Raw genomic sequence first — 12,461 nt, forward strand, 5'->3', positions numbered from 1 at the left:
ATAAAAATTTTTTACAAAAAAAATAAAAACCGACTTCGTTACATAAACACTAAAAATTGAAAAATAATTTAATTTATTACCGAATATATTATGTATACAAGAGTTAATATAGTTCCATAATAATATTTTTTGGGGTCGGTGCCAATGAGGTGCCATTGTGGAGTCCCATAAAAATATGAAGTCTAGACGATTCGCGCAGCTAAAGCTAATTGGCACCGGCACCAAAAAGTATTATTATGGAACTATATTAACTCTTGTATACATAATATATTCGGTAATAAATTAAATTATTTTTCAATTTTTAGTGTTTATGTAACGAAGTCGGTTTTTATTTTTTTTTCGATTGTCAGTTGTTGGATTTGTAAAATATAGTGGTGATAATTATTTCGCAAACGCTACGAGGGTTCCAAACGTGCCCAAGACTGAGAAGAGCCCACAGCTAACTCAGCCGGGTATTCTTTTTATTATCACCACTTTACAAAATCATAAATTAAACTTATTAGAACTATCACAAAGCCGAGCAACTCATTCCCAAGCTTGCTTATCATTTAAATAATCCTTTACAATGTAATAGGATTTTTTAATTAGTTTACGTTTTATGAAAACTTTGAACTTATGACAGTCACTTTGAACTTATGACAGTCACTTTTTTTGTTAATTTATTTATGTTTTTATATACGTACAATAAATTTTCAAAAATATATTGATTATGCACTGTCATAATTTTAACTTCTCTAAATTTAGTTCTCAGCGACTCTCGTGGTCCCATACTATATATGGCTCGAACAGCCCTTTTCTGCAGCACAAAAATAGAATTTATATCAGCAGCATTACCCCATAATAATTCCGTGGTGCCATCTGAATCAGGGTTTCTACTGAAAACCAGCGCTGTATGTTTTTGTACTTGTGCAAGACAATATGCATTTATGCTGAGTAGGGACCTTTTTTTTTGGGTTGTGCCACACATGACATACTTTATTCCGGCGCTTCTTCTACTTGAGGTTTTTTGACTTTATTACTCAAGTATAAGAGGCGCTGGGATAACCTAACCAGTTGGTAACTGGTAATGTGTGGTACAGCTTTAAAAAATAAACGTTTTTTCTTTTCTTTCTTTTTCTTTTCTAATAATATGCCATATGACATAATGCTGTGAAAGTAACTAAAATATACTAGTCTCGCCGTTTCTATGTCTGTCAACTGGCGAATCTTTTTTACCGCATATGCAGCAGAACTGTCTGTTCGATAAGTTATTTATATGAGAGCCCCATTGAAGTTTCGCATCTAACGTTATTTCCAGAAAAATAGCGGTATCCACTAAATCTTATTTATCATAAAAGTAGCCTATGTCCTTCCCCGGGATGCAAGCTATTTTTGTACCAAATTTCATCAAAATTGGTTAAATGGATGAGCTGTGAAAAGCTAGCAGACAGACAGACGGACAGATAGACAGATACACTTTCGCATTTATAATATTAGTATGGATAAAAATAAATAAAATCGGTTTTTGATGTACAAGTAAGGTCCTTTATATGATATCACACTTGGTTTACTAATCTTACTTGAAAGTTGAAAATACTAACTATTCGTTAATGAACACATTTTTATTTATTTTTCGTGATGTAACCACAAATTCATTGTTTCAGATTTTTCCCCTTACGTGTGTTATAACTGTTATTACCTACCTGCCAAATTTTATCATTCTAGGTCAGTGGGAAGTACCCTACAGGCTTCTTGACAGACACACTGACAGACTGACAGATAGACAGACAGACAGACAACAAACTGATCCTATAAGGGTTCCCTTTTCCTTTTGAGGTACGGAATCCTAATGATCTCTCTTTTTGCACTGCATTTAATCTGAATCCAAGAATTCCCGATCCGAAATAGCCGTAAGCAAGACTGTATCGTCACTTACCACCAGGTGAGATTGTAGTCAAGGGCTAACTTGTATCTGAATAAATAAATAAAAAAGTACTATTTGTACGAAGCGTTGCGTACTTTATTTGTAAGACGGACAGACAACAAACTGATCCTATAAGGGTTCCTTTTTCCTTTTGAGGTACGGAATCCTAATGATCTCTCTTTTTGCACTGCATTTAACCTGAATCCAAGAATTTCCGATCCGAAATAGTCGTAAGCAAGACTGTATCGTCACCTACCACCAGGTGAGATTGCAGTCAAGGGCTAACTTGTATCTGAATCAATATTATTATTATTATTTTATTACTTATAATAAAACTGTAACAGGTGAAATTCTGTACATTGAAGATATTTTGAAATTTTTTTTTCGAGGGCACTCTATAATCGATACTGAACCCAAAACTGGAATTTTTTTCATTTTTGTCTGTCTGTCTGTCTGTCTGTCTGTATCACGGCCGCGCATCACGCTGAAACTACTGAATGGATTCCAATGAAACTTGGTACGATTTGACGTCATACTATGAGGATATAGGATATAGGATACTTTTTATCCCGAAATTCAGCATGGTTCCCTTAGGAGAGGGGTTGAAAGTTAAAATGTATACTGAGCTGTAATTCATTAACGCGTAGTCCGATTTCATTCATTCTTTTTTGTTAGAAACCATACATGTTAAAACTTCAAGTGCCAACTTCTCAACCATCATCATAATAATCACGGGTAGCTTTTGTACTTTTGGATTTCAATCAGCTGTTTTAGGAATAGTTGATGTTGAATTGATATTAAAGGTACGCTTAGAATAAACTATCTCTGGTTTAGGTACCAAGCAACGACTTCATAATTCAACTCGATATCCCAACTCTTCAACCCTGATGATGCAGGGTACTGGGTATTGCACTCCTAAGCCACTGTTGATTGTGAGATAATATTGTAGATGCCAAACATATATACCATTATTGAACTTTAAGTTCCAACTCTTCAATACTGATGCTGCAGGGTACTGCACTCCTATTCTATGGGTTTTAGGAACTGTTGTTGGTGAATTAATATTGTACCATTTACTATTGTACCAAACCACGACTACATGGTTGAACTCCGTTCACAAAAATCCACGCACTCCATCGAAATCCTATTCTATTCCAAACTTATTCGCCAGCGTGACAGGAGTGGAGAAGGCGGATAGGGACGTGTGAGGGGTGCAACGGATCAACGTGATTTTTTCCATTATCATCAGCCTGCGGTCGTCCACTGTTGGACATAGGCTTTCCCTAAAGAGCGCCACCACACCCGGTCCTCAGCCTTCCTCACCTAGCCACTTCCCGCCAGCCTCTGTATATCGTCGGTCCATCGTGCTGGAAGGCGTCCCACACTACGCTTACTTATACCTACGCGGTCTCCACTCAAGAACTTTCCGGCTCCAACGGCCATCACCTCTACGACAGGCATGACCTGCCTTCTTTTATCCCAGAAAATAAAAGAGTTCCCACGGGCTTTTGAAAACCTACATCCACGCGGACGAAGTCGCGGGCGTCAGCTAGTAAATAAATAAAAAAGTACTATTTGTACGAAGCGTTGCGTACTTTATTTGTAAGACGGACAGACAGACAGACAGACAGATAGACGGACAGACAGACAGACGGACAGACCGACAGACGAACAGACGGACAGACGGACGGGCAGACGGACCGATGGACGGACCGACAGACGCATGGACGGACGGACGGACTGACGGACGTACGGACGGACGGACGGACGGACGGACGGACGGACAGACGGACGGACGGACAGACGGACCGACAGACAGACAGACAGAGGGTTCCGTTTTTTCCTTCTGAGGTACGGAACCCTAAAAATACAAAGAAATACCACCAGGTAGGTACCTACCTACCTATATTATTATACATATACAGGTACCTTTTTAGGGTTCCGTACTTTATAAGGAAAAAAGGGACCCTTAGGATCACTTCGTTGTCTGTCTGTCTGTCCGTCTCTCCGTCTGTGTCGTATCTGTCACACAAACCTATAGGATACTTCCCGTTGACCCAGAATCATGAAATTTAGTAGGTACGTAGGTCTTAGAGCACAAGTAAAGGAATAAATCCGAAAACCATAGATTTGTGATTACAACTTACAAAAAAAAAAGTGTGTTAATAAAAAGTGTATAATAAAAAATAATTAGTATTTTCAATTTTCAATGTATAATAAGTATACCAAGTGGGGTATTATATGAAAGGGCTTTACTGTATTGTGTGTATTCTAAAACACATTTTTATTTATTTTTATGCATAATAGTTTTTGATTTATGGAGCAAAATGTCAAAAAAATACCTGAGTACGGAACCCTTGGTGCGCGAGCAACTCGCACTTGGCCGGTTTTTTAAAATTAGATAAAATAAATAACTAAACAAAGTTACTTACCTATTGTACTAGGACCACACGAGTAGATATCCCTACTAGGACCTCAACAACAAAGTCAGGTCAATAAACCAATGAATAAAATTGGTGTCCAAATTTCAAATTCCAGAGGTCAATGTACAAAATGCAATAAGTATTTGAAGGACTTATTGACTCTGCTCTGCTCAATCTTCTACACATTTGCATAGCCACTGAATAAAAATTAATTTTATAAAATCATTACGACTTTTGTTTTTGAAAACATAACAACAGTTGTCGTCATAGAAACCACAATATTACACGCGCAGCCGCGCGCCGCTGGGCTGGCCCTTCCCTCCGCCACCCGCGCGGTGTCTAATGTTTTGGGGTGAGAAGCATGATGATTTTAGCCGAAATCTAGCGCTTGAAAAGGGTTGAACAGTAGTTTGGGAAAAGTATTTTTGAGAAAAAACTACTGAATTTAGGTTTGCAAAGTAAAGTTATTTCAACTAATGAATAAATAAACTATGTCTAATGATAATTTTTTTTAGAATTTTCCTATTCCTAATCTTATTTATTTACGCCCAAAGTTGACATAAATTTAGTGTTAAAATAGGAATCTTTTGAGGCTCGTAACTTTTAAATCAATATTTTTTTCAATGTTTTAGATATCATTGAACCTAGATAATGACGAGATAAATCGATATAATTCTTAGTTTTGTGCGTACAATATCGAATATTGTTGTATTTTCCCTCCTACGTTTGTATGAAGAAAGCACCGAACTGAGCTGCCTTAACTTGTTGCGGAAACTTGTTGTTAAAACTTGTTAACGAAAATTGTTGACGAAACTTGTTGCAGATAACTAGGTACTTATTGCGAAAAGTTATCGATGAATCTTCTTGACGAAATTTGTAACTGAAACTAGCTGTTGAAACTTCTTGTTGTAATTTGTTTTTGATACTTGTTGACGAATTTATGCAGAACTTGAGGCGGAAACTTGTAAATTAAACTTTTTGCAGAAACTTGGTGCGGTAAACTTTTTGACGAAACTTGTTGCCGAAACTTTTGCACTGGGTCTTGGTCTGTTTTACTTTGCGCATAGGTTTATTTTTCATTTTCGTATTCCCTATCCTTATCAACATAACGTTGCAAGCACTAAAAGTCGCAGTACCAAAGGACCACTTGTACTTATCGTAGCCATGCTTGACTCTGTAGTGTTTGTTGCGGAAACTTGCTGACGAAACTTTATGATGAAACTTGTTGATGAAACTTGGTGCAGAAAGTCTGGTTGAAACTTAGTTTTTTAACGTTTCTACTTTCTACAAATAAGTAAATACCTGTGACCTGTGACATCTAAAATGAGTTTTTTAACCATTTCAGCTGTTAGGTGGCTGTTAGTCTTAAGTTAATGTATATGTAGGTAAGGTTAAGGTATGCCTTCCAACGGATCGACGTGATTTTTTACATGGGTATAGTTAAAGACCTGGAGAGTGACATAAGGCAGTTTTGATCCTGGAAAATCAAGAGTTACTACAGAATTTTTGATAACTAAATCCACGCAAATGAAGTCGTGGGCATCGGCTAGTTTGTAAAATTAATCTAGAAATTTGTCAGTTTTTCGACCTTTTTTATGACACAGACCAATTTTTATGACTGAGTCACAGAGAGTAACCTATTTTTGTCGTGAAATGTGAGTTATTATTCTGTGGCTACTGACATGTGTTTTAGTCTTTCACTCTTTCCACCATTTCATACAAAAATGAAAATATTTCTGTACAAAACTTCGCCTGCTTGACAAAACTCAAAACCGTTAAAATTTAAATAAAATAAAATTTATTTACAGTTTTACCTTATACCACGTTTCACTGTGATATTTACATGCAAGTTATTAAAATAGTTATGAAGTGTGTGACTCACATTGCTATTTAAATTGTTTCTAACGTTTTGGCCAACTCCTACCTGTCTACACTGTTACCAATATGAGTGCCGTAAATGCCAACAAATCTATCAAAATTAACTTAAACATAGGTGACCAATTAACTTACATATCTTGCGGGCATATTGTTGTAGAATTAATAAAATTTATAGCATACCAAAGGCTCCAGATTCCCTACACTTATCAGTGGCTGAAACAAGTTGTTAACAAGAGAAAGTCATGTGAAGATATAAGAGAGAGTCTTCAGTCAGAAAGACATTATTTTGTGGCATCCACAGCACTAAGTAATCTGGACTTTATTATAAAGGTATATTTTTTAATTCCTATTTTATTCCTAGGTTTTGTTCTAGAATATACTGGTACCTACCTAGGAAAGACCTAAAAGCCCAGCCTGGATTATTTCATATTATAAGTTTAACGTTGCTGCCCGATTCTCCACAGTACAGGGAAACTTAAACAGATGGATGAATCCAAAAAAGTCTGACAACCTCCCTGGCGAAGTGTTCTTATAAGCGGGAGGTCTCTGTTTCGATCCCCGGCAGAAGTAATAGGAGAAGGAGTAGGAGTTTTAAACTGTCTCTGGTCTGGATTGGTGGGAGCCTACGACCGTGGCTAGCTACTACCCTACCACCATGAGATTTATACTTTTGGTATGATGCAGTGTAGAAAATTATTAAAACTGCCAAACCCATTCCAACTTGGTCCACTTCCATTTTAGATTGCATCATCCCTTACTGGTGAGATCACTGTCAAGGGCTAAATTTTATTGGAATAAAATAAATAGATGATCATAGAAATATAGTTTCTAGACAGTTTGATTGTATTAGGTCCTGAAACTTGACATTTGACATGTATAAAAAAATCTGTGACATTTCTTAGTGCAGGCCCCACTAAGGAAGGATCTTTTCCAAACTAAACATGGTTAGGTCAGCTAGTACGTAAATTAACTGTGAGAAATTACAATGTATATTTTGAACATTTTGCAGCAATTAGATTAACTAAAGACATGAATTTAATTTTAGAGCCTATTAAAAGAAATTGACAGTGCCTCGATTCCTGATGAGATTTGCATTGTTTTGGGTGCAACTCCAATCACATGTAAAGAAGTATATCGGCTGTTACTGCCTAGATTGTGTCACAAGCAACAGTGCCATTCTACTCATATCGCAACAGATCAGAAAATTCAAATGAATGTGTTTAAGTAAGTATAATTCTTTTCAACAATTTTAATAGACTAGTAATGGGCCGCCATGTTTTGAACATGAAGCATGAGAACGAATGCCTGACAGAATAGACATCTTTGCCATAGCCCTTTACATTGATATAAGATCTGTTTAGTTATCTATAAGGTCAGCGGCCTTATTATGTGACACCTTGCACTTGTATATTGTAAATCTTTAAATTAGAATATAATAGAAATATGTTTTACTAGCTGATGTCGGCGACTTCGTCCGCGTGGATTTGGTTTTTAAAAATCCCATGGGAACTGATTTTCTGGGATAAAAAGTAGCTATGTCATAATAAGTATAAGTATGTTACTCTCCGTCCTTTCAACTATCTCAATTCCAAAAATCAAATCGATTGGTTGCTTAGTTAGGGTGTGAAGGAAGGACAAACAAAAACACTTTCGCTCTTGTAATATTAATAAAGATTCAAATAAACTTTTACCAGTACTTTTAAATCATCTAATGCCACTGTTTCAGAACGCCTTTCCTACCAAGTGCCAACAAACTAAATTTATAGATTGGATATTCCAACCAAAAATTGGGTACATTAAGCAGTCAAATCAAATGTAACGCTAGCCTAGTTATAGAAAAGGCGATTCACATCAAAAAAACTCTTGTTTGGAATCCATTGCAAGTTAAAAATGTAAATGGATTGTGGTTTTAACTTTTGTACACTGAAAGATTACATTATTTAATTATTGTTACAGAACATTGGTGACTTCTGAGAAACTAAGCCAGATTTTCTTTAATGGACTATCCCCCACTAACATGTACATTCTTATTAAAAAGAACATGTTAAACCACCAGGATGTTGTCTGCTCCAACATCTTTAAGTCAATTGATGGGTACAAAATACCGCGAAGCTGTAAAGTTGTTAGTCTAAACTTCAGGACTCAAAATCTTTCAAATATTTCTTGTTGCAACAACTTCCAAATTTTTGGTGATGCTATCAGCAAAACTGTGGATGAAATCAATTTTGGAGACGAACCAGAATTTGGTGAAATTCAGTCAACTGACGATGTAAGATGGTTTCAATCAAGTTATATTATGAAAGGCTTTAAAGACTGTGTAGTTAATGGAAGCTCGGTTACCAATACCTGGCTACAGCTTTCTTGATAAAGATCACTTGTATGGATATACTTAAATAACACTCATTTTTGTGTCCTTATTAGTTTAATCCTCAATGAATTGACTGATATGCGTATCATTTAATTATTATCATGGTTTTTGTTAACTCGGCAATAATTTAAAATCTTGTTTACATGATACATTTAAGTTTAAAATGTTAGACTATGCTTAACAAGTGTTATACAAATAGTAAGTAGTTAATTGTATAGGATAAGATATATTATAATATTTTTACAAAATTGTGTTTGGCTTAAAAATTAAAATATATGTTTTTAAAAGATCCCATTGGAATTTCTCGAAATCCATTCTTAGTGGCAGTCTATGTTATAGAGAGAACCTTGAATATGCCGATTTCTAGATCAAGCAGTTTGACCTGTTCATTGATAGGCCAGTTTCTTTTTATACCTATAAAAAATCTTTTTAGTTTTTTAATTTTGCCCCTTACGTGACTCCCATATTTCAAATAATTTATACGTTACACATCCGTATTCGTGTCTCAGAAATTAATGCATAAGTGCAGTCCAGTAGGTTTGGAGCAAACTGGCTGTGTCAGATAGTCGACAGACAGAGAAACAAGTGATCCTATAAGGGTTCAGTTTTTTCATGACGTACGGAACCCTAAAAATAGATTACAAGTTAATATGCTGTATTTCTGCTTGTCCATCACTAAATATAGTCCGATCTCTGAACATAACACATCCTTTCTTCAAGTCATCTGCATGTGCCCTACTAGTACAGTTACCCCATTTCTGACAGTTGGCAAAAGCTTCATTAAATTCTACTATCAAATTATTTCTTCTACCGTTTGGCCCAACAACATAATCACACTTTATTGACTTCTTTATCATATCACGAAGGCAACATTCCATATGTTCATAGTATTCAAGCCAGTAATCTTGCGGTAGCTGTCTTAACTTTAAACCCAAAGATTCAGTAAGTAGACCAGTTACAAAAATGTCATCAATCCAAAAAAATGGATGGTAGATTGCTTCATCAGTTATCATAGTTGCAATGTTTGGAGTCACTATGTAGTACCAGCCCGATAAATAGGGAGGGTATACACTTCTAGGATATTCCTCCCATGTCACATACCACTTGTTCTGTTCATTTCTTCTTGGTTTTGTATCATTCAAAATATATCCCATGATTAAATCATTTCGGTCTGGTATTAGTATTTTATTAAGAAATTCATAAGTCTTGTTTATGTTGAAAACAGTATCATCATCAACTTTTAATATAAATGATGCTTTTTGGCATTGTGAGGATGCCCATTTCAGTCCCATGAGATGTTTGTAAGTAAGATTTCTATAGTTCTCATAGAAGGAACCTTGCAGTATGTCACCGAATATAATACTTTCATTATTGATAGCATCTTGTGTTATATATCTGAAAGTTTCAAAATTAATTAGTTAGATAAGTTTATTTTGTTCAAACTCTGATTTAGGGATTGCAAAACATTGATATGTGGTATCACACTTTTTCAGATAATTCATACATGCAATATTAAAGTATCTTGACCAACATACTTGACAAATTAGTGTATTTTAAAGGTGATAGCCCTTAAATTAATTGGGAACACTGACCTCTGCTAATACAAGTAGGTACACTGGACTTGCTATTGCCGACAAGTTTCTGAAGCAACTTGATGGCGCTGATAGCAACAGTGAGGGTCATGTGAACATACTCAGGACTAAATATTAGTGTTAAGACATCTGTCAACATAGTGTCAACATGAAGACCACTTGTTATAAAGTGTAAATTTTAATATGGTATGGTCAGATGGGTGCTTTGAATTAACACAAAAATTGCTGTTATTTTGTATGACACACCTTATCTAGCATACTTGTAGAGTTGTGTACATAATTCTCTGTGATTTGGAATGAATTATTATTGACTAGATGATGCCCGCAACTTCATCCGCGTGGATTTAGGTTTTTGAAAATCCCGTGGGAACTGTTGGATTTTCCGGGATAAAAAGAAGCCTATGTCCTTCCCCGGGATGCAAGCTATCGCTGTACCAAATTTCGTCAAAATCGGTTGAACGGATGGGCCGTGAAAGGCTAGCAGACAGACAGACAGACAGACACACTTTCGCATTTATAATATTAAGTATGGAAGTATGGATTATCTTAATGGGAGAAAGTATTATTACCTTTACCTTTCATTTTTAGGTATCCTTGCCAATAAGAATACTCTTGTAATATTTAGTGATGAAAGATATGCAGAGGGCATTGCCCTCCTGTGGGCACTCCTTAATTCAACGTGCCCTACATAGGATGTCACAATTATCACAATGAACGGTGATTCTGAAAAAAAAGAGGAGTGTATAAATTAATATACCTTACCAACTATCTAACTTTGTTGATCTACCAAAGACATGTAGGTACACTTTACCTGCCTCTGACAACAGTATGTGTTTTCAGTTTATCTCCCAGTGCCCTTAAACGCGCATAAGTGCCAATACATTAAAGCTTTTGGTGGTTTTAATATGCATCATTAGGGCTAGTTGCACAAATAGGCAATTAAAGTTTTTATTTTTTAAAGAATATTAGCTATGTTAAATGACTAATATTCCCCTTTCCTCTCCAATTAAGCGTCAGGCAGGAGTAGGTACGACAATAGTGCAACGGGCGGGGTTTGAACCGTCGACCTTTCGGTTTTTCAGTACACTCCTATACCGGTTGAGCTATTGAGGCTCTCAGTTGAGTTATGTTATAGGTAGGAACCATAAGTAGTAGGTACATTATTCAGAAAAACTGTTTGAGCAGTTTTATATAACAAGATCATTCAAATAAGTACAAATAGGTCGCTAAGTATTGTATTTCATTATTAAGTTATAAGGAGAATTTATAAGGTAAGTATAGGCCCATGGTAATAGGTTTTAATTTTTGACATTTTACTACCTTTACTTACTTTGCATGCAAATGGGCAGAATTTGGCTGTACCTTATTGTTTTTGTAAAAATTCCACTGTTTACACAATTCACAATTAATAAATTTGAATTGAATTGAATTAATCTAATAAAATTACTTACCGTTGCATGTTGAGTTGTGTGGTTGTATCAAAGTATTTTTTATAACATTATTTTGTGTTAATACCAGTACTGTGTTGCTAAATTCTAAATTCGAACTACGATAAATCCAAATTAATACTGAGAGTAAAGCGATAACAATTAAATATACCACTTTTCTGGTCATTTTTGAGTTTTCCACTTTACGATTCGTCGTCGGTGATCTCTTTTATTTCCTTTGCTCACATATTGAATGTATTTTTTATTATATTTTGTACATAGATTCCTATTTCCTTAATAAATAACTTAACTTAAAAACTATTTAAATACTCAATTTGTTTACTAGTCATAGTCAGTGACATTTTTGTCCGATTGACATTAGCGTCCTTGACCTTTGTGCCAGTGTTGTCAGATTTTAAAAAGGTCATTGCTCCCAAAAAACCTAAAATAGTTATATGTGAAAACATCAAAGAAGTCTTATTTTAGCATTTATACTATCGTGAGTGATAGGTATGAATAACAAAGAGTACCTATATAATCACTACGTTTATAAATAATACATATGATATGACGTCGCGGCCAACTCACGTGTTTGTCGGAGTATGTCCGACTAGCTTTGAACCCGACCGGGCTCCTTATTAAAATGGGCCTCTGCTCGCGACTCGCGAGAAGAGTCCGATTGAATAAGGACCTCGGACAGGATCGAAACCAGTCAGACATAGGTACTCCGACAATCACGTGAGTTAAGCAATCATACATAATAATATTATATCCTAAGTAGGTACCTATTTATAATCAAGATGTCGTCTCACTGTCTAGGTATGCATTTACGCTGCAGTGCAAGTGTCTATAGGTGAATATATTTATATC

The 12,461-nt window shown here is 35.6% G+C and overlaps 2 protein-coding genes across 2 annotated transcripts; one reads left to right on the top strand and one right to left on the bottom strand.

Annotated features, from left to right (window-relative positions):
- The first annotated feature begins 5,999 nt into the window (after positions 1–5,999).
- On the top strand, positions 6,000–8,820 carry LOC117990909 (uncharacterized). The gene is made up of 3 exons (XM_034978408.2): positions 6,000–6,534; positions 7,250–7,428; positions 8,161–8,820. Exons 1-3 carry the CDS (start codon positions 6,271–6,273, stop codon positions 8,567–8,569), a joined length of 852 nt encoding a protein of 283 aa, XP_034834299.1. The 5' UTR covers positions 6,000–6,270; the 3' UTR covers positions 8,570–8,820.
- Positions 8,783–11,964, bottom strand: LOC117990908 (beta-1,3-galactosyltransferase 5-like). The gene is made up of 3 exons (XM_034978407.2): positions 11,616–11,964; positions 10,740–10,887; positions 8,783–9,967 (listed from the first exon to the last, which is right to left on the bottom strand). The coding sequence occupies exons 1-3, from the start codon at positions 11,776–11,778 to the stop codon at positions 9,211–9,213; spliced, it is 1,068 nt and encodes a 355-aa protein (XP_034834298.1). The 5' UTR covers positions 11,779–11,964; the 3' UTR covers positions 8,783–9,210.
- Between the last annotated feature and the right edge of the window lie 497 nt (positions 11,965–12,461).

Source organism: Maniola hyperantus, chromosome 18 (assembly GCF_902806685.2).
Source record: "Maniola hyperantus chromosome 18, iAphHyp1.2, whole genome shotgun sequence".
Taxonomy (NCBI): domain Eukaryota; kingdom Metazoa; phylum Arthropoda; class Insecta; order Lepidoptera; family Nymphalidae; genus Maniola; species Maniola hyperantus.

Bases quoted from the DNA above. Each gene is read 5' to 3' on its own strand.
- LOC117990909 (XM_034978408.2), top strand. From the start codon at position 6,271: ATGAGTGCCGTAAATGCCAACAAATCTATCAAAATTAACTTAAACATA. The intron at 6,535-7,249 runs GTATATTTTTTA...ATTTAATTTTAG, and splicing joins ATCTGGACTTTATTATAAAG to AGCCTATTAAAAGAAATTGA. The intron at 7,429-8,160 runs GTAAGTATAATT...TTATTGTTACAG, and splicing joins ATTCAAATGAATGTGTTTAA to AACATTGGTGACTTCTGAGA.
- LOC117990908 (XM_034978407.2), bottom strand. From the start codon at position 11,778: ATGACCAGAAAAGTGGTATATTTAATTGTTATCGCTTTACTCTCAGTA. The intron at 10,888-11,615 runs GTAAGTAATTTT...CTTTTTTTTCAG, and splicing joins ACACAACTCAACATGCAACG to AATCACCGTTCATTGTGATA. The intron at 9,968-10,739 runs GTAAAGGTAATA...TGAAACTTTCAG, and splicing joins AGGATACCTAAAAATGAAAG to ATATATAACACAAGATGCTA.